The sequence below is a fragment of the Lagenorhynchus albirostris genome, chromosome 1 (genome assembly GCF_949774975.1).
Source record: "Lagenorhynchus albirostris chromosome 1, mLagAlb1.1, whole genome shotgun sequence".
Taxonomy (NCBI): Eukaryota; Metazoa; Chordata; class Mammalia; order Artiodactyla; family Delphinidae; genus Lagenorhynchus; species Lagenorhynchus albirostris.
Window position 1 is genome coordinate 50,071,058 of NC_083095.1, and position 24,419 is coordinate 50,095,476.

A 24,419-nucleotide genomic window follows, 5' to 3' on the forward strand; every position below is an offset into this window, starting at 1 on the left:
TGTTAGCATACGGTATTTGTTTTTCTCTTTCTGACTTACTTCACTCTGTATGACAGACTCTAGGTCCATCCACCTCACTACAAATAACTCAATTTCATATCTTTTTATGGCTGAGTAATATTCCATTGTATATATGTGCCACATCTTCTTTATCCATTCATCTGATGATGGACACTTAGGTTGCTTCCATCTTCTGGCTATTGTAAATAGAGCTGCAATGAACATTTTGGTACATGACTCTTTTTGAATTATGGTTTTCTCAGGGTATATGCCCAGTTGTGGAATTGCTGGGTCGTATGGTAGTTCTATTTTTAGTTTTTTAAAGGAACCGCCATACTATTTTCCATAGTGTCTGTATCAATTTACATTCCCACCAGCAGTGCGAGAGGGTCCCCTTTTCTCCACACCTTCTCCAGCATTTATTGTTTCTAGATTTTTTGATGATGGCCATTCTGACCGGTGTGAGATGATACCTCATTGTAGTTTTGATTTGCATTTCTCTAATGATTAATGATGTTGAGCATTCTTTCATGCATTTGTTGGCAATCTGTGTATCTTCTTTGGAGAAATGTCTATTTAGGTCTTCTGCCCATTTTTGGATTGGGTTGTTTGTTTTTTTGTTATTGAGCTGCATGAGCTGCTTGTAAATTTTGGAGATTAATTGTTTGTCAGTTGCTTCATTTGGAAATATTTTCTCCCATTCTGAGGGTTGTCTTTTGGTCTTGTTTATGGTTTCCTTTGTTGTGCAAAAGCGTTTAAGTTTCATTAGATTCCACTTGTTTATTTTTGTTTTTATTTCCATTTCTCTAGGAGGTGGGTCAAAAAGGATTTTGCTGTGATTTATGTCATAGAGTGTTCTGCCTATATTTTCCTCTAAGAGTTTGATAATTTCTGGCCTTACATTTAGGTCTGTAATTCATTTTGAGCTTATTTTTGTGTATGGTGTTAGGGAGTGTTCTAATCTCATACTTTTACGTGTACCCATCCAGTTTTCCCAGCACCACTTACTGAAGAGGCTGTCTTTTCTCCACTGTATATTCTTGCCTCCTTTATCAAAGATAAGGTGACCATATGTGCGTGGGTTTATCTCTGGGCTTTCTATCCTGTTCCATTGATCTATATTTCTGATTTTGTGCCAGTACCATACTGTCTTGATTACTGTAGCTTTGTAGTATGGTCTGAAGTCAGGGAGCCTGATTCCTCCAGCTCCATTTTTCATTCTCAAGATTGCTTTGGCTATTCGGGGTCTTTTGTGTTTCCATACAAATTGTGAAATTTTTTGTTCTAGTTCTGTGAAAAATGCCAGTGGTAGTTTGATAGGGATTTCATTGAATCTGTAGAGTCATTTTCACAATATTGATTCTTCCAATCCAAGAACATGGGATATCTCTCCATCTATTTGTATCATCTTTAATTTCTTTCATCAGTGTCTTACAATTTTCTTCATACAGGTCTTTTGTCTCCTTAGGTAGGTTTATTCCCAGATACTTTATTCTTTTTGTTGCAGTGGTAAATGGGAGTGTTTTCTTAATTTCATTTTCATATTTTTCATCATTAGTGTATAGGAATGCCAGAGCTTTCTGTGCATTAATTTTGTATCCTGCTACTTTAGCAAATTCATTGATTAGCTCTAGTAGTTTTCTGGTAGCATCTTGGGGATTCTCTATGTATAGTATCATGTCATCTGCAAACAGTGACAGTTTTATTTCTTCTTTTCCGATTTGGATTCCTTTTATTTCTTTTTCTTCTCTGATTGCTGTGGCTAAAACTTCCAAAACTATGTTGAATAAGAGTGGTGAGAGTGGGCAACCTTGTCTTGTTCCTGATCTTAGTGGAAATGCTTTCAGTTTTTCACCTTTGAGGATGATGTTGGCTGTGGGCTTGTCATATATGGCCTTTATTATGTTGAGGAAAAGTTCCCTCTATGCCTACTTTCTACAGGCTTTTTATCATAAATGGGTGTTGAATTTTGTCAAAAGCTTTCTCTGCATTTATTGAGATGATCATATGGTTTCTCTCCTTAAGTTTGTTAATATGGTGTATCACGTTGATGGATTTGTGTATATTGAAGAATCCTTGCATTCCTGGAATAAACCCCACTTGATCATGGCGTATGATCCTTTTAATGCGCTGTTGGATTCTGTTTGCTAGTATTTTGTTGAGGATTTTTGCATCTATGTTTATCAGTGATATTGGCCTGTAGTTTTCTTTCTTTGTGACATCTTTGTCTGGTTTTGGTATCAGGGTGATGGTGGCCTCCTAGAATGAGTTTGGGAGTGTTCCTCCCTCTGCTATATTTTGGAAGAGTTTGAGAAGGATAGGTGTTAACTCTTCTCTAAATGTTTGATAGAATTCACCTGTGAAGCCATCTGGTCCTGGGCTTTTGTTTGTTGGAAGATTTTTAATCACAGTCTCAAGTTCAGTGCTTGTGATTGGTCTGTTCATATTTTCTATTTCCTCCTGGTTCAGTCTTGGCACATTGTGCATTTCTAAGAATTTGTCCATTTCTTCCAGGTTGTCCATTTTATTGGCATAGAGTTGCTTGTAGTAATCTCTCACGATCTTTTGTATTTCTGCAGTGTCAGTTGTTACTTCTCCTTTTTCATTTCTAATTCTACTGATTTGAGTCCTCTCCCTTATTTTCTTGATGAGTTTGGCTAATGGTTTATCAATTTTGTTTATCTTCTCAAAGAACCAGCTTTTAGTTTTATCGGTCTTTGCTATCGTTTCCTTCATTTCTTTTTCATTTATTTCTGATCGGATCTTTATGATTTCTTTCCTTCTGCTAACTGGGTTTTTTTTGTTCTTCTTTCTCTAATTGCTTTAGGTGCAAGGTTAGGTTGTTTATTTGATATGTTTCCTGTTTCTTAATGTAGGATTGTATTACTATAAACTTCCCTCTTAGAACTGCTTTTCCTGCATCCCATAGGTTTTGGGTCATCGTGTCTCCATTGTCATTTGTTTCTTGGTATTTTTTGATTTCCTCTTTGATTTCTTCAGTGATCACTTCGTTATTAAGTAGTGTATTGTTTAGCCTCCATGTGTTTGCAATATTTTTTGTATTCTTTTTTTTTTTTTTTTTTGTGGTACACGGGCCTCTAACTGTTGTGGCCTCTCTCGTTGCGGAGCACAGGCTCCGAACACGCAGGTCCAGCGGCCATGGCTCACAGGCCCAGCTGCTCCACAGCATGTGGGATCCTCCCTGACCGAGGCACGAACCTGTGTCCCCTGCATCGGCAGGCGGACTCTCAACCACTGAGCCACCAGGAAAGCCCCTGTTTGTATTTTGTACAGATTTTTTCCTGTAATTGTTATGTAGTCTCATAGCGTTATGGTCAGAAAAGATACTTGATACAATTTCAATTTTCTAAAATTTACCATGGCTTGATTTGTGACCCAAGATATGATCTATCCTGGAGAATGTTCCATGAGCACTTGAGAAAAATGTGTATTCTGTTGGTTTTGGATGGAATGTCCTATAAATATCAATTAAGTCCATCTTGTTTAATGTATCATTTAAAGCTTGTGTTTCCTTATTTATTCTCATTTTGGATGATCTGTCCATTGGTGAAAGTGGGGTGTTAAAGTCCCCTACTATGAATGTGTTACTGTCGATTTCCTTTTTATGGCTGCTAGTATTAGCCTTATGTATTGAGGTGCTCCTATGTTGGGTGCATAAATATTTACAATTGTTAAATCTTCTTCTTGGATCGATCCCTTGATCATTATGTAGTGTCCTTCTTTGTCTCTTCTAATAGTCTTTATTTTAAAGACTATTTTGTCTGATATGAGAATTGCTACTCCAGCTTTCTTTTGGTTTCCATTTGCATGGAATATCTTTTTCCATCCCCTCACTTTCAGTCTGTATGTGTCCCTAGGTCTGAAGTGGGTCTCTTGTAGACAGCATATATATGGGTCTTGTTTTTGTGTCCATTCAGCCAGTCTGTGTCTTTTGGTGGGAGCATTTAATCCATTTACATTTAAGGTCATTATTGATATGTATGTTACTATTCCCATTTTCTTAATTGTTTTGGGTTTGTTATTGTAGGTCTTTTCCTTCTCTTGTGTTTCTTGCCTAGAGAAGTTCCTTTAGTATTTGTTGTAAAGCTAGTTTGGTGGTGCTGAACTCTCTCAGCTTTTGCTTGTCTGTAAAGGTTTTAATTTTTCCATCAAATCTGAATGAGATCCTTGCTGGGTAGAGTAATCTTGGTTGTACGTTTTTCTCTTTCATCACTTTAAATATGTCCTGCCACTCCCTTCTGGCTTGCAGAGTTTCTGCTGAAAGTTCAGCTGTTAACCTTATGGGGATTCCCTTGTTTGTTATTTGTTGTTTTTCCCTTGCTGCTTTTAATATGTTTTCTTTGTATTTAATTTTTGACAGTTTGATTAATATGTTTGTGTTCTTGGCATGTTTCTCCTTGGATTTATCCTGTATGGGACTCTCTGTGCTTCCTGGACTTGATTAACTATTTCCTTTCCCATATTAGGGAATTTTTTAACTATAATCTCTTCACATATTTTCTCAGTCCCTTTCTTTTTCTCTTCTTCTTCTGGGACCCCTATAATTAGAATGTTGGTGCGTTAAATGTTGTCCCAGAGGTCTCTGAGACTGTCCTCAGTTCTTTTCATTCTTTTTTCTTTATTCTGCTCTGCAGTAGTTATTTCCACTATTTTATCTTCCAGGTCACTTATCCGTTCTTCTGCCTCAGTTATTCTGCTATTGATCCCTTCTAGAGTTTTTTTTTTTTCCTTTGTGGTACACGGGCCTCTCACTGTTGTGGCCCCTCCCGTTGCGGAGCACAGGCTCTGGACACGCAGGCTCAGCGGCCATGGCTCACGGGCCCAGCCGCTCCGTGGCATGTGGGATCCTCCTGGACCTGCGCACGAACCCGTGTCCCCTGCATCGGCAGGTGGACTCTCAACCACTGCGCCACCAGGGAAGCCCTAGGGTATTTTTAATTCATTTATTGTGTTGTTCATCATTGCTTGTTTCATCTTTAGTTCTTCTAGGTCCTTGTTAACTGTTTCTTGCATTTTGTCCATTCTATTTCCAAGATTTTGGATCATCTTTACTATCATTATTCTGAATTCTTTTTCAGGTAGACTGCCTATTTCCTCTTCATTTGTTAGGTCTGGTGGGTTTTTATCTAGCTCCTTCATCTGCTGTGTGTTTTTCTGTCTTCTCATTTTGCTTATCTTACTGTGTTTGGGGTCTCCTTTTTGCAGGCTGCAGGTTCGTAGTTCCCGTTGTTTTTGGTGTCTGCCCTAGTGGCTAAAGTTGGTTCAGTGGGTTGTGTAGGCTTCCTGGTGGAGGGGACTAATGCCTGTGTTCTGGTGGATTAGGCTGGATCTTGTCTTTCTGGTGGGAAGGTCCACATCTGGTGGTGTGTTTTGGGGTGTTTGTGGCCTTATTATGATTTTAGGTATCCTCTCTGCTAATGGGTGGGGTTGTGTTCCTGTCTTGCTAGTCGTTTGGCATAGGGTGTCCAGCACTGTAGCTTGCTGGTCGTTGAGTGAAGCTGGGTGTTGGTGTTGAGATGGAGATCTCTGGGAGATTTTCGCTGTTTGATATTACGTGGTACTGGGAGGTCTCTTGTGGACCAGTGTCCTGAAGTTGGCTCTCCTACCTCAGAGTCACAGCACTGACTCCTGGCTGGAGCACCAAGAGGCTTTCATCCACACGGCTCAGAATAAAAGGGAGAAAAAGTAGAAAGAAAGAAAGAAAGAGAGAAAGAAAGAGGATAAAATAAAATAAAATAAAGTAAGGTAAAATAAAATAAAGTTATTAAAATAAAAAATAATTTTTAAGGAAAAAATTTTTTTAAGTAAAAAAAAAAACCGACGGATAGAACCCTAGGACAAATGGTGAAAGCAAAGCTATACAGACAAAATCTCACACAGAAGCATACACATACACACTCACAAAAAGAGGAAGAGGGTAAAAAATCATAAATCTTGCTCTCAAAGCCCACCTCCTCTATTTGGGATGATTCGTTGTCTATTCAGGTATTCCACAGATACAGGGTACATCAAGTTCATTGTGGAGCTTTAATCCGCTGCTCCTGAGGCTGCTGGGAGAGACTTCCCTTTCTCTTCTTTGTTCACACAGCTCCCGGAGCTCAGCTTTGGATTTGGCCCCGCCTCTGCATGTAGGTCGCCGGAGGACGTCTGTTCTTCGCTCAGACAGGATGGGGTTAAAGGAGCAGCTGATTCGGGGTCTCTGGCTCACTGAGGCCGGGGGGAGGGGGGCACGGAGTGTGCGGAGAGCCTGTGGCGGCAGAGGCCGGCATGACGTTGCACCAGCCAGAGGCGCGCCGTGCGTTCTCCCGGGGAAGTTGTCCCTGCATCACGGGACCCTCGCCGTGGCGGGCTGCACAGGCTCCCGGGAAGGGAGGTGTGGAGAGTGACCTGTGTTTGCACACAGGCTTCTTGGTGCCAGCAGCAGCGGGGTATATTCTTTTGATAAATATTGCTAAAACTTTCCCCAAAAGTTGCAGCAGTTTGCACTCTAACCAGCCATATGTGAGAAGATCCATTTCCCTGTACCCTGGGCAGCAGTGGATGTTACCAATTTTGGAATGTTTGCCTATATGTTAGGAAAAAACGTCACATCAAGCTGTTGCTCTGATTTGCCTTTCTCTTACTACTAGTGAGATTAAGTATCTTTTCATGTCTCTCGATGGTTTATATTTCCTTTTCTGTGTGTGTTACCTATTTATAGCTTTTGCCCGTTTTTTCCACTAGGTTGTCTTTTTCCGCATAGTACATAAAACTTCTTTGTAATATTAGAGCTATCTTAGAGCTATCTTTCTCTATTTGTCATAACTTTAACAAATAGTTCCCTGCCAATTATTTGTCTTTTGACATGGTTTATAGTGCACTTGTTTTTTTTTTCTCTTGCAAACCAACATTATTTTATTTTTTTATTATGGTAAAATATACATATCATAAAACTTACTGTTTTAACCACTTTTAAATGTACATTTCAGTGGCATTAAGCGCATTCACATTGGTATACAACCGTCAGTTCAACCATCTTCAGAACTTTTGTCATCTTCCCAACATTATTTTATTTTTATGTAGCTAAACTTACCTATCTTTTTTTTTCTTCTGGAACTCTTGTGTTGTTTTTAGGATGCTTTCTTCCCAAGCTATGGTCCTACAAAGTTCTCCTAAATTTTTTCTACTATTTATATTATTTTATATTAAAACATTTAATATATTTATGTTAAATGTTTGTAAATGTTTTAATATATGTAAAATTTATTCCGGTATATAGGGTGATGAGATATGGTTCTAATTTTCCTAATGAGTAGCCAGTTTTCCCAGAATCATCATCATTATTATTATTATTATTTGCGGTACGCGGGCCTCTCACTGTTGTGGCCTCTCCCGCTGCAGAGCAGAGGCTCCGGACGCGCAGGCTAAGCGGCCATGGCGGCTCACGGGCCCAGCCGCTCCGCGGCATGTGGTATCCTCCCGGACCGGGGCACGAACCCGTGTCCCCTGCATCGGCAGGCGGACTGTCAACCACTACGCCACCAGGGAAGCCCCCAGAATCATTATTAAATAGAACACATTTTTCAACTATATTGAAGTACTACCGGTGTCATATGTTAATTTCCCTTACGTATCTGGATCTAATTCTAGACTCGGTACTGCTTCTGTTTGTTCATTTCTGTGTCTGTAGTCTTCTGGGCTGTTGATGATGATGATGATGATGATGACAATTACAGGTGCTTTATTGAAAATTTAACCATTTGGTAAAGCAAGTTGACCCAATTTTCTCCTTGATGATTTTACAACAGTTATAGTTCTATATGAACATAAAAGCCATTTTATCTAGTTAAAAAGATCCTTTTTGTATTCTGAGTGGAATTGCATTACATCCACATATTTTTCAGAAGAACTGACATTTTTATGATATGAATTCTTCACTGGTATCATTTTATCAGGACCATACTTGTACTTCCAAAGTCCTAAGTCCTTAAATGAGGTAAGGGTAAAATTGAGAGCTTTCTTTCTGAATCAAAACTGGAATTGGGTGCTGCTGCTACTAACTCTTACACTGAGTTGCATGATTTAGTTGAGAGCAGTCATCCGGGTGAGAAGGAAGAACAAGAGGAAATATGAAGCACCTTGATTCTTTCTTAGTTTAGACAAGCTCTAAACCTGGCTGGGTCTCAGTTTCTTGAGAGTGTTATAATATGCTGATCTGGGAATCCTTGGGAAGTACCCAGGATTAATTATTATAAAGGAGGGGGACATCACTTTTCTCCATTCTGGGTGAATGTTAACTGATAAAAGATTCTTGCAAAGGGCTCTTTGACCAAGAGTTGAGTTCAAAAATTGTAAAGGCTTGTGAAAAACATTTTACCAAGACAGATCTCAACTTTCTAAACTTTAATCCCTGTTCTTTTTTAATTTACCACAAATTTGTGGGAAAAGAAGAATGTGTTTGAAAGGAAAACAAGATATGATCCTTGAGAAAATGGTCTGTTTTCCTCTAAAGCACAGTTCAGGATAAATATTCCCCCATGCTCTGCACAAAGAACAGAGACCAGAGAATCCTTAGCACTTGAGGGATAGGGGAGACCACAGATGTAATGGTCTGTACACTGGTCAATCCAGTAACGTGTGAACGCTGAGGCGTCCCTAGGGTAGAGGCCCCAAACCCAGTACCTACAGGGGCCAGGCAGGTGTGGGAGAAATGATTCACTCTCACAAACAAATATATTTTTTCTTATTTGTCTTAAAATATGCATTATTTCTATTGCTTGTATATTTTCCCACTTTTGATAGAGCTATGGGCACATTAAATATGTCACTTTTAACTTTAAGAAAATTAATACCGGAAGAGTGATGATAAAGGGCAACTTTCACTTAGCCTTAGTGTCAGGGAGTGGTAGGGCGTGTTGGGTACTGTGATGAACTCACGTACCCAGCCTTATCCACCGTGGACAGCTGCTTCTCAGTCCCAACCCGCTGACGCCACAGACTGCAGGCCCAGGATTGCTAGGTTGCCAGCGTTTTCAAGAGGATCTTGGTAACCAGGGTTTTAAGTAACATTTCCTGATCTGAAGTGTTGGCAGCTGGGTCAAAAATCCTTCAAAATGCTAAGGCCAAACGTTTGACCTTAGAGGATGTAGAAGCCTGAGCTTATCACAACGGATAGGTGGGCAGTGAGGACAAAGGGCCGGTGACAGGGTGGAGGCGCTGCCCAAGAAGCATGTGTAGCCCTCTCAGCTCTGCGGCGGAAACCAGGCGGGGTTCAGGTTAAATTCGGTGGGTGAAAATAGCATTCTTTTCTTAATGTCAGAGAAAGTGCTTCGCTTCGCAGTGTAATAGGAAACATCCATATTCAAAAAGCAGAGAAAATAAAAAAGGAGACCAAAATAAAATAGGAGCAGCAAAGGCAGAAACTTTATATAAGAGACACTAAATCTGAGTCTGAGGCGGCCCAGGCTTCTAGATATAGAATAACTGGAGGATGGTGAGTGGCCTGGGAAGAGGCACTGACATCCTCCAGATTGAGCCAGCACAACTCAGAGTGCTGAGGAATAGGACCAGGCCTGAGGCTTTGGTTTCACATACTCATAAACAGGAAGGAATTAGAATTGAAAGAGGCCTGAACTCCATCTTTGTAGTACCTATGGTAGTTTAGTCTGTTCTAGTAAGACTCCTATGTATAATAAGCATGTTGAGTAAGCCTGTGGACAGTCCGTCCATCATGTTGCTTGGTTCTTCTCATCTAATTCCTCCCAATGCCCCTAAAGGAACCCATTCAAGGTTGAAGAAGAAACATCCAAACCTTCGTCAATGCAAACATTCACAATATCGGAGCCTTGATCAAGACCTCCAGGCTACCAATTGCCGACTGGGTTCAGGACCAGAGGTGTCCCTCTGAGCTCTGCCCCTGAGGTCAGGGGAGTCAACAGAGAAGAGTACGGTTTGGGGATGCTAAATCTGCCACATCTGGCTCCTGATCTCACCACTGCACTGACGCTGCTTCTGGTGAGGTCACACGAACCCCTTTAGGACACCCCCCGGGTGCCTCTCAGGCTTCTTCCCACTTGACTCTTCAGCAGCAGCATCACCGTGGACCACTTCCTCCTTCCACGATATCTCTGTAGTGTCATGTTCTGCTGTCTTCTCTCTTATCTTGGGGGACCTTCTTCCCTTTCCCCTCCTCTGCTTCCTCCTCATCTACCACATACCTGGGTGCTGGGGTTCCTTGGCCTCTTCCTTCTCACTCTTCTGGGCAATCACTTCTAGCCATGGCTTTGCTTACACTCATGCTGACTCCCCGGCTTTTACCTTCAACTCAAACCCCAGCTGACCTGATGACTGTATTGGTGCCTCGGAGTCCCTGTCAACCCAACGTGCCAGGACAGCAGTTCCTTCCCCCCAAAACCTGCTCCTCTCAGTCATGGCACCACCATCCACCCCCATTATACAAACCTTTGCTCATTCTTGATACCCTCACCTCCAGGCCATCACCACATCCGGACTATTCTAATCATAAAATCTATCTCCAAACAGTGCCTTTCTTGCCATCTCCCCTGCCTCAGCGCTGGTCCAAGCTCTCAGCTATCAACAGGTTCTTCACTGGTCCCCTCTCACCATATTGCCTCCTCTGAGCCGTTCTGTATCCTGCCACCATAGTGAGCTTTTAAAAACCCAAATGGTAAATTACCACATCTTGATAAAATTCCTTCCGGTAGCTTCCCATTGCACTTAGGATGAAACGTAAATTTCTTAGTATGTCCTGCAAGGCCCCACAGGACCTGCCTTCTGCCTGTCTCACTGGCATCAGTTCCATGTGCTTGACACTCAAACCACACCATCCTGCAGTTCCTTAAGTGGCGTAAGTTCCCTCCTGGGTCAGAGCCAGTCCTCTGCCTGGAAAGCCACCATCTCTCTACCACCACCCCTTCCCTTGGTCTGGTCAGACCTTTCTCACCCTCCAGGACTCAGTTCAAAGTCACTTCCTAAGGACAGTTTCTCTAAGGCAGCCTAGTCTTTTATATATGGAAGGCTCTTCATGGCATTTCTTTGCTTAATGTCCGAGTCCTCCGTCCCATTCACCAGTGTGTCCCTAGTGCCTTGAACAGTGCCAGAGGCTGAGCAGACACTCTCAGATCTTTGTTATAATATAACAAAGAACACGGCCAAGACAGGGACTGGCTCCCAGATATCTGCTGCTCTGGAATGTTTTCAGGTCACCCAGAAGCCTGGCTACCTACAGAGAGTTAATAATTTATTTTAAAATATTTATAATTTAACGTTTGTAAGTCCTAATTAGAATTTAGTCTTAGCAATTGATTTTTCTAAATGAAGAATTTTCTGGAAATCAGTTGAGAAATAAGTTATTGGCTATTTGCAGCTACGTAAAGGTTGTCTCATGGCAGGGGATAGGAGAGACAAGTGGTTTAAATGTCACGTGACATCTTCCTATGTTGCCAGAGGCATTGGAAGCCCTCGCATTTGACGATAAACGTCACAAGCCTTCAATGTCTATATGCGCCTCAGTGGTATGGTGAAAAGTACTCTCACACTCCTGGCAGAGGTGTAAGTATGTTTGATCCTTTTGGAAAGCAGTTCGGCCATATCTGTTTAGAGCTTTATGTTGTACTCCTGGGACTCTAAATGGTGCCCAACTAACTTCTTAAATGGCCACCTTCCCCAAGGAGATCTTCCCTGGGCCACTCACTACCCTCGAGCCAGGTACCCTTTCCTGGGGGCTTTTTGTAACACTCATCACGTCTGTAATTACTGTCTGTCCACATCTGTCTCCTCTCCTAGGTTCTAAGCTCCTTGAGAGTATGGTCAAGTACTTGCTATGTCTCTATATCCTTAGGACTAGCAGAGTGCCTTAAGCACATTAAGATAGATAAATACTTGTTGAATAAAATGAATTGAGAAAGTCAGCCTAAATAGAAGTAGATTGAACCCCCAATAACAATATTAACAGTTAAGCTTCCTGGAGAGAACAATGTGGCCTGACACTGTTTCGTGTGCTTTGTGTTATGAAGCTGTCACAGCAGCCCTTGAGCTTCCTGCTGTCACAGATGGAAAACTGAGGCCTAGAGACATTAAATTAAATTATTCAAAGTTAAGGTCAGCTGGTTAGTAGCTTGTTCATCGAAACCTTATTTACAATACACAAAAATTGGAGAGAATCTCTATGTTATTTGAATAGAATATGCAGCAATTATTAGAATCTAGGTTTTCAAAAGGTGTGCAGTAACAGGAAGATGGGTGTAATATCATATTTACAGTCCCACCCGGTTCAATGGATCCTGCTGTGACAATGCTCTTTTCCTGCTACATGGTCCCCATGCTTGGGTTGCAGAGTTATAGCTCTTTTAGTTCATACCAGGGTGTCGGGTGGGGCAGAGGCGGGCCAGACGTAGAAAGTGACATCTGGAGGATGAGAGTGTTTCAGAGAGAGAACTGGGTGAACAGGTCCTGAAGCGAGAGGGAGTGTGAGCCTTTGAAGAAGTGAGAGAAATTCAGTGTGTCTAGGGTTTAAGAGATGGGCCTGCAGAAGTAAGCAGAGGTCAAACTGAGAGGATATTTGGGTTTCATCCTGAGGCAGCAGTGCCCCTGGTGATCACTGCAGGTATGGATGGGACAAGTTGGAGGTGCCAGTCTTGGCATCTGAGACGGTCCAGGTATTTGTTTTGGTAGAATTGATACATTTGTACTTTTGCTAAAAAAGTTGGCTGAAGATGTGAGGACTACATATGGAACATGGAAAATGAAAAGAATCTAAGATTTGAGGTCTGGGCCTTCGGACAGTTATTTTTCAGAGGCTGTAAGAAAATCTCTGCTTTCCGCTAATTGTCATAAAGCTGCTATTTACCCCCTTTAAACTTGGTCGTTTGCTTTCTGTTTGAGACATCTGAGCCAATGCAATTCTTTGGTTTAAAACAGCAGGCAGTTCTGTCCTCCTATATCTGGAAAGTGTTAGTTCAGGCTAAAAGTTTCCAGCTATGGGAACGTAAATCTGGGGCTTTAGAGCTTGGAGTGCCTTCTGTTCTAAGGCCCAAATGTGGCTAATGGGCTTTAGAGTGTCTTGGCTGTTTTATATTTGTTTCATCAAGTGTAATCGCTGGAGCAGGAATTTCACATCTTGAAGATAGAGGGGTTTTACAAAGAAAATGAGAAAATAATTGTCTTTCTTAGTATTTCTCTTGCTGACTGTTTCTCTTCTCACTATCTATACAAATGTGCTGGAGTGTGCAGTTCAAGAACTTCAGTTTTTCTCCTTCTGTCTTTTATCATTTATGAAATATCTGTCTACCTATGATTAATACCTCTGTCTACATATCAAATCACCTGGAGAATTTGGGGGAAAAAACCAGATGGCTGGGCCCCTGTCCAAGACCAATTCAGGATCTCTGGGGGTGGTGCCGGGGCATCTGCAGTTTTCAAAAGTTCCCCTGATGATTCTACTACAGGGTTATTATCTAGTGCTGCATGAACAAACCTCCTCAAAACTTAGTAGCTTAGGCTTCCCTGGTGGCACAGTACTTGAGAGTCCGCCTGCCGATGCAGGGGACGCAGGTTCGTGCCCCGGTCCGGGAAGATCCCACATGCCACGGAGTGGCTGGGCCCGTGAGCCATGGCCGCTGAGCCTGCGCGTCCGGAGCCTGTGCTCCGCAACGGGAGAGGCCACAACGGTGAGAGGCCCGCGTACCGAAAAAAAAAAAAAACTTAGTAGCTTAAAAAAGCATGATTTCTTACTTCTCACAGCTGTGCTTTGGCTGAGTGCTCCTTCAGGGGTCCTGCGTGGGCTCGCCCACGTAGCCAAATTAGATGAGGGCTGGCAGGGAATGAGCGCAGCTGGAACACCTGCGCCCTGCTCTCCTCGTGGTATTTCATCCTGGGCTGGATCTGGAGGGTGGATCTCATGATTGCTTTGACCACTAGAATGAGGCAGAAGTTATATCACCTGATTCCTGAGACTAGGCCTTAAGAAGCCTTTCGGCTTCCTCTCTTGCTCTCTTAGGTCACTGCCCGGAGGCCTTCAAGCCCTAAAGAAAGTTAACCATTTTTGCTCTCTTCACAGTAGTTTGCTTAGTTGTAGTGTTTCCAGTAGGATCACAGACAGGAGGGGCCAGAAAGCTAAGTACAAGATTTATCTCTGTCAACACCGACATTCATTCCTGCCTGTGTTTTCTAGATACACTCCTTCAGGCATATCAGATTGGAGAGTCTTCCTCATTTTTCTCTTTTAAAAGGTTTCATCAGCCTAGGAAACCTGATTTACTCATTCATTCACAAATAATGATCGAACGCCTATTACGTGCAAGGCCCCATGCTGGGAATACAACATCATTCTGCATAAACAAGAGAACACAGACCCTGATGTTTGTCATGGTTCTTATATTCTATAGAATGTATCCATTATATCTGTTGGCAGCAGAGGACATTAAACAATCAATTGAACAATTAGTAGGTTTGAAGGATTCCAAAGGATTCATACTTCAGGGGGCCCACGAGGGACACTGAACCAGTCTAGGGAGATCAGGGAGATCTCTGTAGGAGGGGACATTTTCATTCCTTTTTCCCAGCCTTCTCATATCTCTCCTTACCTTCACTAACCACCAGGATCATGATCATTTTTCACTTACAGGCTGCTAACGAACAGCTCATCAAGTGAAGAAAGATAGTGCTATCGACAGCCTCCGTCAATCCAAGACAAGAATTTTTCTAAAGGACAAATAGCTTTCTTCTGTTGGGCCAAAATTAGAGAAAACTGTCTTTCACACTTCCACTTTAGCACCTTGCTTTTTGTGTTTTCAGCAACTCAAGCATCCCAACCTCGTCAACCTTATCGAAGTCTTCAGGAGGAAGCGGAAGCTTCACCTGGTGTTTGAATACTGTGACCACACGGTGCTCCACGAGCTGGACAAACACCAAAGAGGGTGAGTGACCTGTTGTTTACAAACAAAACACAGCAAAACACACTAGGGTTTGCGAGGGAAAATGAGTTATGACCCTTTTTCACAGTAGGCAAGGGCAGCCAGTGTTTGGCCAGCATACTCTGCTGCTGAGGGGTTACCAGAAATGTTGAGAAAGAAATCATAACTCATCATTTTCATGACGAAAGCAGCAACTACATTATTCGGTTGAACTTGATTTCTTGGTATATTATCTCTGCATAAATGCTATGTCAGTCTCTAGGAAAGAAAAGGAGGGATATTAGTTATTCTGTGCCTGCCTAGGGAAGCATAAGGACTTGGAGGTTGAAAGGTAGAGTTCAAAGACAATGGCTAATAGGAAGTTTAAGGCTAAAACAAACGTGGTGTTTTATCTGAAGCAACCCAGGTATCTGGTCTGCTCTATTGGTCAGAACTTTTTTGGTTACAAATGACAAAAAACCCAACTGAAGCCGGGTGTAGGTGAAAAAGGAAGTGGTGGTGGCTGTGATTGGAGAGGTGACTCTGGAGGTCCCGCTGATCTTATAACACATTTCTAGCACAGGCAACACCTTTGTGTGCAGCAGCAGAAGGCTCGGTGAGCAGACAGAGCCTTTGTTTGAAAAAAAAAAAAGGCAGGGGGTGGGGGTGAGATCCCTTCCTCCGAAGGTCGCTCCGTGCCAGGGTGAGCAGAATGCAGGCTGGATTTTGGCTCCCACCCACTCCTCAGCTGGGTGTCTTTAAGGCAGAGCGCCTTAGGTGGGGCCGTTCTCTCTCTCTCTGTCTCCCTCTCCCCCGCACCAACGACTCCCAACTCTTCCTCTCTGTGTTGGCTTCATTCTGCCTTGGAGTTGAGTCTCCTTTACAGGGTTGATTTTGGAGGGTATGTGTGTGTGCTGTGAGATGGAAGCAGTTAGGAAGGGTAAAGTGTGAACTAGAAAGCATTGCCAGAGGCTTTTATCAACCTGTGTAGCCATTCTAGAAGAAAAGAAGTTCTAGAAGAAGGTAGCGTCTGCATACAAAGTCCAGTAGAAGACTGATTGGCTCAGCTCAGGTGATGCAACTACCCCTGCAACCAGTCACTGTGCCAGAGGGAGAGGGCAGAATGATTACAAGGTCCTAGAAGATATGATTCCAAGTGGGTCAATCAAAGAAGACTTCATGGAGGAGGCGACCTTTGACTTGCAAGATGAGGAGACTCCAGAGAAGTTGAACAGGGAAGGATATCGCCTCTTCTCTGTCTTTTGCTGTGTTCCTGGGAGCCCAACTTTGGCTGAAGACGCTGTGTAGAGTGCACTGGAGATCAGAATGATGGAACGGCACCCCATCCTGGCTCACATTCGCACGCCAGTGGCTGGAGGCTGAGGCTCTTTCAACAAGGCTTTCAAGCCTTGGCCAAGCGCTTGCTCTGCCATGTGGTGGTGGTTATGTATGATCTGCCATGACCTCCGGGCAGATAGGATGAAAGTGGTTCACGGTTCATTAGTGACCATGGCACAGGCTTTTCTTGTTAATTTACACAGCCAGAGAGAGCCAAGAGAACAGACACCTCCCTCCTTTCAGCAAGTCATTGATACAGAGAAATTATGTGTTCAAGGGAGAAAACATTGACTATGTTGATATTTGCTCTTTTGACAGCTTGCTAGTGACACTTCAATTAAACCTACTAGTATAAGTTACTCGTGCTACGTGGAACTAGGGGGTTGTTGCAGGGAGTTTGATTAATCATGTTAGATTGAGTCACTTAGAAACACTGATTAGTGGGGGGTTGCAAGCAATTGGGAGTCAGTTCTTTTTTAGCATATAGTTTAAGCAGAAGAATAAAAAGACAGGATGAGGAGTGATTAGAGGCTTGGAAGCAGATTTTTTTAACTCCACTGGCTAAAATCTGTTATATATGTTCCAGAAAATACTTTAATATAGAGGTGGGTTAGAGAAGGGAAAGACTGGTAGACACGTGTGTGGTTAAGTACAAGCAGCTTCATTTCCAAATGACACTGTGCCATGGTTTGTCAAATATAAGATTGATTTAAGGAACACTAATAACTGAGCAAGTTTGAAAAGTAAGATTTATTCTAAGTCAGATCATATGCATTTACTTTGACGTTTAAGGATGCGTGTGTGTGTGTGTGTGTGTGTGTGTGTGTGTGTGTGTGTGTATGTGTTTTAAAAATAAAAGTTACTTTCCATTATCCTATTTGGATTCTCCGATCCTTTAAATGCTATTTCAGAATTTTGCTTGTCATCATTAAGGAGTAAATGTCATTAACTCTGTCAACCAACGATTTTGAAATTCATAGGAAAACTTTATGTTTCAATGTAGAGATCTACAAAATAAAGCTATACTATAAAATAAAACTTTGTGTATTCCCAGTAAAAGTGGGTCAGCATCACCTGTGTGACCTTTAGCAAGTTGCTTACAGGTGTCCTTACCTCTAAAAATGAGAGTTTAGTACCAGGTAAAATTTAAGAGAACTTCCAGCTCTACAGTGCTATGAGTTGATGATCATAATACCTAGAGCTCAGAAGACTGCAGTTCTCTTTTAGTTTCATATGTGATCTGTTAGACAGTATCAACAGAAGATAATGTGCTAATGCTGACGTTTTTCCTGCCTGATGGCAGGTTGGCCCTCCTTAGGTTTGTACATTTACCCCAAGAATGTCCTGTGATCACTATATTTCCAGGTACAAATTTCTAAAATATAAAGTGGATCATGCCACTCCCCTACATGAGTCATTTAATAGCTCCTCAAAGCTTACTGGTGTGGTAAAAACCCCTAGCATGGGATACAAGATCTCACTCAGTCTTCAAGAAACACCCCATTTCCCACCAGTTTTCAATCCCACGGAATCATTTGCATCCTAGGTTTTAGAACACCTGGGTTGCCCTACCTTCCGTTCTCTGCCTGGCAAACTCCTGCTTGCCCTTGGATACAGCTCAAAGATGACCTCCTTATGATATCTACCTTAGGAGACTCGGGAGTTCCTTCCTGTGGTATCCATTACATCTTCTGGAATTATTTATGTTTGCCCAGTAAATTATAAAATCTTCAAGGGCAAGAGCTGTGCCTTCCTCATCTGTGTATCCCCAGTAATTTTTAGCTTAATTCTTGGCACTTGGTATATTCTCAATACTTGCTGTGGAGGGACTGAGTCAGCAAACTGATAAATTGATCCTTAAAGATGATTTTAAAGAAGAGTAATCATAACAATGTTTTATTTTTCATTTACAAAGAGTTACTTTGATTAAAAATTTCTAAAACCTAATATTGTCCAAGGAAATTATTAGTACACTGCTAGAGCAACCTGTCCAGAGGGCAGTTTGGCAGTGGGTCTACTTCTGTTAATTTACCACAAGAAAATAATTGAGTATGTGTATAAATATTTAGTTTAAAAAGTGTCTATTGTTAAAGTATTGTTTATAATAAAAAAATTGGAAACAACTGAAATGTCCCATGATAGAGGATTGGTTAAGTAAATTATAGTATGTCTTTACAATGGAATACAGTGGAGCTGCTAAGAATCACGCTTATAAGATAAAACAAACATTGACATAGAGAAATGTTCATGAGTAGTTGCAAAATGAAGAAAAAATGCTATAATAAAAAAACATATTTCACTTTCATAGAATTTATATATAGGTAGAAAATAAGAAAAGTAATTAATATACATGTTTTAATAGAGATTATCTCTGAATGATGATTGTATAGATATTTTCCACTTTGTTTTTTTATATTTTCTCCGTGTTCCATTTATTACTTTGGCAATGTTTTAATTATTAAAAATAATTCCTGCTAAATCAAAGACTTATCTCTACTTTGAATCTGAAATGGATACTAATTTATCTCCTTGTAAGATGTTGGTAACTTCTTGAACTCCTTTGGAAGGCTTTTGGAGAAGATTCACATTCATGCTGCTACTAACAAGCAAGTTTATGCCAGAATAGATCCTGTTATAGTGACATAAATACGTGTTCATTATAATTCCCTGTGCTGTGTTCGTGTTGCTTATATTTGCTCTCAAACAAGCATATTCCTTATCTTCTGTAGGACTGAATAGGCCTTGTACTTATTATTCTATTAACTATTGGTCTCTCCTCTGTCAGAGTTTCATAAACAACTGGTTTAGGTGTTCTCTCCTCATTTTTCTGTCCCTGCGTAAGTGCAGCCAGACACTTCACCCATTTTTTTCCTGTGCGTATTCCATTACCACCAGATCCTCCTCTGCCTCTCATATAGTTTGTTCAAAGAACATCTGGTGGGTAAAGGGCATTACTACAAGTTTTCAGTTTCTGACAATGGAATTCCAGAACTTTCCTAAAACTCTCTTTTTTAAAGTGATGCATTGTTTGTTGTAAAAATGTCAAGCAACACAGAAACATATAGAAATAAAGTTTGAGAAATGGTTTCCTAATTATTTTTCTATGCATATATATATTTAAAGAGACTGAACTCTACCTACTGTTCATTTTGTAAGTGTGTTTGGGAGCTGTCTCCCTATTCATACCTACATCTCTACTTTTATATTTTTTAAATGGTATCGAATTCCATGGTGCAAATATACCATGGTTTCTTTATTCAACCCCCCCATTGATAAATATTTAGATTGTTTCTAGTTTTTCTCTAATAATAAGGCTACAGTAAACATAAATATTTCTATAAGATAAATTTCAAAGAACATATTATTTCTATAGGAGCTTGGCCAGCCCTTTCGTCCCCATCTTTGTTGTAACCTTGTGTAGAAATGAAGCTGGAATGGATGTTGATTGCTTGACTTCTTGTAATGTGACAAATATTAGAGGAGCAGTGGTGGAAAGGACCGTTACTGTATGGAGAACCTGGGAAGAGATCCATGGTCTTTCTTTGTCATCTCTCTCGTCTCTCTTATTCTGAAGACGTGTTTAAAATGCAGTTTAATCTGTTCACTTTCACACAGCAGTTGTTTAGGTTTCTCTCTGTTCATTTCAATTTTGTTATCAGGACATTAGGGTCATAGTCCATCCGTTCCAAAACTTGGAAGGAGAGACAGAAGTTTGCTTTCTGGGAGTTATTTTGTGAAACCAACACATTATGCATCAGGGCCGAGATATGCAAAGCATCCTTAAAGGGATAGGAGGCTGCCGGGCTGGTTAGATGTGACTGATTACACACATTTTATCTAAGGACGACAGCTTCCTAATTTGGAGATGGGTGCAACTAAACTGTCTCAGCATAAAGGCAATAACCAGTCAAACTGTGTACTTTCTCTCATGCCAACTCTTTGCTCACCAGACACCATTCTCATTAGAACTTGAGTTTCTCTATGGAATTGCCTACAACAAGAGCATAGGCTGGCACTCAGAATTTAAAGATGGATGAATAAATTAGCATTCTGGCTTTATATATCAGGCTAGTAAATTCGTGTAATGTTCGCCTGCCCCTTTGAAATGGATACTGTCTTGGTGTGCTGACAAAACTAAGTGTCTGTATATGAAAACCTGAAGACCATTGTAAAAGGAGCCAGGCTGCTGGCCGCCCTACCAGACGAAGAAGCACATTCTCCGTGTTGCTGTGATGAAATGACTTTTCCCCCCAATTCTGTTCTTCACTTAATATTTTCTCATATGCATTTCTCTCCGCCACGCCCCACCCTCCTGCCCGCCTCTCCTTTCGGCAGGCATGTGGGATCTTAGTTCCCAAACCCAGGATCTAGCCTGCGCCCCCTGCAGTGGAAGCACGGAGTCTTAACCACTGGACCGCCAGGGAAACCCCTCATGTGCGTTTCTAAATATGTTGCAGTATAAGTTTTAGATCTATTATTAACTATAAGATATTACATCTAGTTACATTACCATCTAACTGTTCCTCCATTGTTGAATATTGAGGCCATTTTCAGTGTCTTGTCTGATAAATGATTCTACTCTCAAAATCTTCCTACAAAAAGAAGATTTTTCTTCTTTTGCACTTTTTCTTTAGAAGTTCTCAAAATGGGATTATCGGCTCATAGGGTTTGTCAAACTGAACCAATTCACCTTATCACCAATGATGTGGATTTATATATATTTTTTTCCTTATAGTCATGCTACTTTGGTTTCTATTATTAAAATATTTGATGAATGAATTCCTTCAAACATACAAGGTAGAAATAATAGCAATCCTACACAAACTCTTTCAGAAAATATAGCAGGAAGAAGTACTTTCCAAATCATATTGTGAGACCACTATAACCTGATACCAAAACTAGATGAGGACATTTCAAGGAAAGAAAATGACAGGTGAATATCCCTTGTGAACTTAGGTGTAAAAAACCTTAGCAAATTAAATCTAGCAATGTAATGTAATAAAAATAGTGATGTACTGCTATTTCTTGATGTATTAATTTTTAGACATTTTTAGACATTATCTACAGACTATTCTGATAGATGAGGATTTAGCTCTCTTACACCATTATTTCCTCTGCTTCCCCTTCTCCCCCCAAGTAGTTACATTAAAATTTTATTAATTCAGCATTCACTGTTCCCATTATTATGCCTGTAAATATTACTTATAGCTGAGCATTTTACCATACTAGGGTTTCTTTTTGTATTTTTTCTGCAAATTATATTTGCCTTGCTTTTTAAATTTGCTTAGTATTCTATTGCTAACTTTTTCCACTCTTTTTAATAGTCTCTCAGCATACTTTTCCACAGGATAATCAAATCAGGTAATCCATTAGTTCACTTTTTTGCCCCCTTGGTGATATCCTGCCTTTAGACCCCCATTCTCCATCTGTTTGGCTTGCTGTTCTCCAAGCCCGCTGACCAGCTGTCCTCCTGGGACTTCCCTTTGCTGTCATCCTTTGAATCCCCTCTTGGAATTTCTCTATAGTTTGATTCACCACTTCCTGGATCTCCGGTCTTCCTCTTTCTGGGTTTGCTTACTTAGTGTGGCCAAGGATCTCTGTCTCCAATTGGCTAAAATGATGGTACAGTCACACAGAAATCTAGACCACAGATATTTCTAATGATACCCCCTTACTCCTTGGAGGAGTAACATAAAAGGAAGCTTTTATGTTCCTGGGGGTGAAACAAAGTCCCCAAAGCAGGCAGGAGGAGTGCCGTGAGGTCACACTGGTGGAGGACCCAGGAGTGCACTTCTCCTGCACCTCTTCCCACGAGTGGAAGATGGATTCCATTCCACCCTCCCTGGAGGGAGTACCTCTGTCAAGTTGGACCACAGCTCAGTGGGCTCCAGAGGGACAGCTGTAGCTCTCACCTGCTGTCACCATGTCTTATCTTGTACTTTTATTTTCCCAAAGATACTATAAGCTGCCTGAGGGTGGGATGATGTCTTATTATATTTAGATTGAGCTTCAGTGGCGTTCTAGTTAGGTTTTAGGAGAGAGTGAAATAGATGGGTGTGTTTAATCCACCATCTTAACCCAGAAGTCCTTTGAAGCACTTTTATCAGTTGGCTTCAGTGACACTGTATTCTCTTGAGTGTCATCTTAGTTCACTTGATGTTCAACCCCAGTCTCTTGCTGGGTCCCCCTCCTCTTTCTGATCTCTACATGTTGCAGGGCCTCAGGGCTTGACCTTCTTTTTTCTGGATTCATTCCTTAGATGGCTTCATCCACTCCTAGGCCTGTAAATCCCATCATTATACTTATGCTTCCCAAATTTATCCCTCTGGACCTTCCTTCTGAATTCAGAACTCCTTTCCCAGAGTCTTCCCTTGCATGGCTGAGAAGCATCTCACCCATCCACCCTCCCTTCCCCTCCCCGGCTTCTCCCCAAGCATTCTCCACAGTAAAGGGCCCCACCATAAACCAGCAACTTAGGCTAATTACTTGGTGTCATTCCTTGATTTCTCTCTGAATCTCACATCCAATCTCTCAGAAAATCCTGAAGACTCTATTTGTAAAATATAGTCCAAATTGGGCCGCTTCTCATCACCTTAACCACTCCGTCAGATGTTGTCCTAAGCAGAAAAGCTTTCTGGAGCATGTGTATAAGATAGCCCCCTTTTCAGCACAGTGCCCTCTGTACATATGTGAGTATCCAGTCCCAGTGAGGCGCCACAGAATAGATTCTATTTTTCTTCCTTTCCATATCTGTAACTCCCTCCACCAACAGTGAAAAACCTGGCTCCTATCATCCTCAGCTAAAAGGGGTCTTAAAGATAGAATCTGAGGCCCTGGCATTCCAGAGCAGAAACAGAGTAATCAAGAAGTGAAGTGAGGGGCTTCCCTGGTGGTCCAGTGAGTGGGACTCCGTGCTCCCGATACAGTAGGTCCGGGTTTGATCCCCAGTCGGGGAACTAGATCCCTCATGCGTGGGCAACTAAGAGTCTGCATGCCGCAACTAAGAAGTCTGCATGCTGCAACTGAAAGATCACGCATGCACAGCGAGGATCCTGCTTGCCGAAGCTGAGACCGGCTCAGCCTAAATAAATAAATAATAAAATATATATATTAAAAAAAAGTGGACTGAGTAGCTGACCGAAGACGACACTAGGTAGCTTGAACAGAATTTTTACGTTTGAAAACTGTGTAACAAGGTGCTTAGTGTTAGAGGAGCGCTAATGATATGCTATTATAATTTACTTTTAAATGCTCTTTTTGCGTAATTTCTTCTTTTTTTTTTTTTCGCGGCACGCGGGCCTCTCACTGCTGTGGTCCCTCCCGCCGCGGAGCACAGGCTCCGGACGCGCAGGCTCAGCAGCCATGGCTCACGGGCCCAGCCGCTCCGCGGCATGTGGGATCTTCCCGGACCGGGACGCGAACCTGTGTCCCCCGCACCGGCAGGCGGACTCCCAACCACTGCGCCACCAGGGAAGCCCCGTAATTTCTTTTGGGAAATGTTCTTAGAGACTAAAATTGCCTGGTACTGAATAACCTTATATTAATACTTAATTCATTACATAATCAACATATATTCTATTTTTTTCTGGGTAAAAAATGGAGGCTGGGGAAAAGCACGTCCCCTGAAATGTCCTCTTCTTAGTTGTATCTTTCTAGGCCTTCTTTCTAGACAGGTGAGATTTTCTGGCATCTGTACCTTTATGTCGCTAGAATAAGGAAGGGAATTTGGAGAAAAGCTACTTCAGTCCAGGAATGTCCCAGCTCTTCTTCATGGAAGTGGCCTCTTCATTTCCTCCACATTGTCCCACTGTTCCAGCTTCCCCTTATCTGCTTGAAAGGATTTCCTGAACATCTGGCCTGTGACAACAGTGGCCTCATAGCCCCTCCCGGAGGCTGGAAGTGACTTTTTTGGGTCACCTTAACACAAGTACTCCAGAGCTTCCTCCCTGATGTACATATTAGTTCTGGCTGAGAATCACAACATTGTTTAATGTTTGATTTGTAAAACAGTTAAGTCTAACTGGTGGGCGGGGGTCTTTGAAAATAAATGTACTCTCTCTGTAGTTCGTTTTGCTCATTGCCTAATATTTTTTTTTAAAAATGCTCTCAGAGCAGGTACCGTTTTCTGATTCACAGAAAGGACCTACTGGGGCCACTGCTTGCCCTGGT

General features: G+C 41.7%; 1 protein-coding gene across 4 annotated transcripts in view; it reads left to right on the forward strand.

Moving 5' to 3' along the window:
- Positions 1 to 24,419, forward strand: part of CDKL1 (cyclin dependent kinase like 1) — a 62,570-nt gene that overhangs the window by 21,619 nt on the left and 16,532 nt on the right. For all 4 annotated transcript variants that reach the window (XM_060142833.1, XM_060142839.1, XM_060142845.1 and 1 more), the window contains one exon: positions 14,815 to 14,936. In XM_060142833.1, the coding sequence (XP_059998816.1) occupies positions 14,815 to 14,936 (122 nt within the window). The remainder of the gene's footprint in view (positions 1 to 14,814; positions 14,937 to 24,419) is intronic.